Source organism: Tachysurus fulvidraco, chromosome 9 (assembly GCF_022655615.1).
Source record: "Tachysurus fulvidraco isolate hzauxx_2018 chromosome 9, HZAU_PFXX_2.0, whole genome shotgun sequence".
Classification (NCBI taxonomy): domain Eukaryota; kingdom Metazoa; phylum Chordata; class Actinopteri; order Siluriformes; family Bagridae; genus Tachysurus; species Tachysurus fulvidraco.
Genome location: NC_062526.1, coordinates 346,985 through 349,484, shown reverse-complemented (window position 1 = coordinate 349,484; position 2,500 = coordinate 346,985). Strand labels below are relative to the sequence as shown.

The window sequence follows — 2,500 nt, the reverse complement described above, 5'->3', positions numbered from 1 at the left end:
ATGTGTGTCTCTCTCTGTGTTTGTCTGTCTCTGTCTGTGTGTCTCTCTCTGTGAGTGTGTGTCTCTCTCTGTGAGTGTGTGTCTCTCTCTGTGAGTGTGTGTCTCTCTCTGTGAGTGTGTGTCTCTCTCTGTGAGTGTGTGTCTCTCTGTGAGTGTGTGTCACTCTCTCTCTGTGTGTGTCACTCTCTCTCTCTGTGTGTGTCACTCTATCTGTGTGTGTGTCACTCTATCTGTGTGTGTGTCACTCTGTGTGTGTGCCACTCTGTGTGTGTGAGTGTGTGTGTCTCTCTCTCTCTGTGTGAGTGTGTGTGTCTCTCTCTCTGTGTGTGAGTATGTGTGTCTCTCTCTCTGTGTGTGAGTGTGTGTGTCTCTGTGTGTGTGTGTATGTCTCTGTGCACATGTGTTTGTGTGTGCATTTTTTCACAGCTTTCTTTTTGGCTTTAGTAGTGTTTCGGTCTAATGTGTCACACCAGATGGATAATTGGAGCCCTATATGTACACACACACACACACACACCACACACACACACACACACACACACACACACACACAGGGTGATCACACTGTGTGTATAATTAAGATTGTGTGTGTGTGTGAAAACAATGGCAAGCTGGAGTCATGACAATTAGACAGGCAATTAAATACAGCAGTGTGTGTGTGTGTGTGTGTGTGTGTGTGTGTGTGTGTGTGTGTGTGTGCGTGTGTGTTAGTAAACGTGCAAAAAGAGAGAGACAGACACAAAAGAACATCAGTGAGATCAGACACTGATGTTGGTGAGGTCTGGGGTTCAGTCGGTGTTCAGTGGTGTTGAGTCAGAGCTCAGTGCAGGACACGTTTCACTCCACACCATGTGTTCAGGGAGCAGCTGTGTACACGTTGTCATGATGGAACAGGGGTTTGGCTACATAGTGTGTGTGACAGGCAGGCTGGCAGGCAGACAGGCAGGCAGACAGGCAGGCAGACAGGCAGACAGACAGGCAGGCAAGCAGACAGACAGGCAGACAGGCAGGCAAGCAGACAGACAGACAGACAGGCAGGCAGACAGACAGGCAGACAGACAGGCAGGCAAGCAGACAGGCAGGCAGGCAGACAGGCAGACAGACAGGCAGACAGACAGGTAGGCAGGCAGACACAGGCAGGCAGGCAGGCAGACAGACAGACAGGCAGGCAGGCAGGCAGGCAGACAGACAGACAGGCAGGCAGGCAGGCAGGCAGACAGACAGGCAGACAGACAGACAGACAGACAGGCAGGCAGACAGACAGACAGACAGACAGGCAGACAGGCATGCAGACATACAGACAGACAGGCAGACAGACAGACCGATGTGTATTTAAGCAGGCAGACGGATCTGGATGACCAGTCTTGTTACAGGATGGTAAAGAAAAGGTTTAATGCATAATACAGTTCTTCATCCCTCTCTCTCTCTCTCTCTCTCTCTCTCTCTCTCTCTCCTTATGTAGGGGACTCTGATTCAGCACCTTAAGGAACACATTCTTCATGGTAACATGACGAGCAGTGATGTCATCATCTACTACACTACAGTATGCAAATTAACCTCTTTATTTTAATAACATAAACTTATTATTTTTACACTCAATGTTTTCTCTCTCTCTCTCTCTCTGTCTCTATCTCTCTCTGTCTCTATCTCTCTCTGTCTCTATCTCTCTCTGTCTCTCTCTCTCTCTGTCTCTCTCTCTGTCTCTCTCTCTCTCTCTCTCTCTCTCTCTCTCTCTCTCTCTGTCTCTCTCTCTCTCTCTCTCTCTCTCTCTCTCTCTCTCTCTCTCTCTCTCTCTCTCTCTGCAGACTGGGTGGATGATGTGGAACTGGTTGGTGTCATCTCTGGCTGTCGGAGCGTCTGTGGTTCTGTATGATGGTTCTCCTCTGGTTCCGACACCTGACGTACTGTGGAACCTGGTGGACCAGCTCGGGTGTGTTTGGGAGTGTGGGGTGTGGGTGTGTGGGGTGTGTGTGTGTGTGTGTGTGTGTGTGTTTTCTCTTTATTATAATGAAGTTGTCGAGTCCGCACTAATGACATGACCTGTCCATCTGACCCCCACATCCATGACCGATCACCTTGGTAACACGGAGGAGCGAGAGCTCTGATTGGTCAGCTGGACAGGATGTTGCAGTGTATAGTACAGCTTTAGCTTCTTCATGGTGAATAGTGAGCTCCAGTCCAGCACGGCTGCCGTGTTCAGCACGTCTGAGCTGCACTGCTGCAGGGTGTCTGATGAATTAAACATGGCCGCTGTCCTGCAGCGCTGCTTCCTCTGTTCTCAACCTTCTGATCCCACAGAGCTCAGACGCTCCGTTCTGTGGGCCACAAGTGTGAAGCGGCTCAATATGAAATCGATATTTAATCTGCAGCGCTGCAAGTCACATTAACATCTGGGGGCAGAGTGCAGGGACACGTGCTGTGTTCTAATCACTCAGAAGTGCCCTAGGAAGTGAGTGCCCTAGGAAGTGAGCATCCTGAAGAAGTGCCCTAGGAAGCGAGC

The 2,500-nt window shown here is 50.0% G+C and overlaps 1 protein-coding gene across 2 annotated transcripts in view; it reads left to right on the top strand.

Annotated features, from left to right (window-relative positions):
- Positions 1–2,500, top strand: part of aacs (acetoacetyl-CoA synthetase) — a 26,835-nt gene that overhangs the window by 11,196 nt on the left and 13,139 nt on the right. For both annotated transcript variants that reach the window (XM_047818716.1, XM_027143305.2), the window contains exons 9-10: positions 1,463–1,543; positions 1,806–1,930. In XM_047818716.1, coding sequence (XP_047674672.1) covers positions 1,463–1,543; positions 1,806–1,930 — 206 coding nt within the window. The remainder of the gene's footprint in view (positions 1–1,462; positions 1,544–1,805; positions 1,931–2,500) is intronic.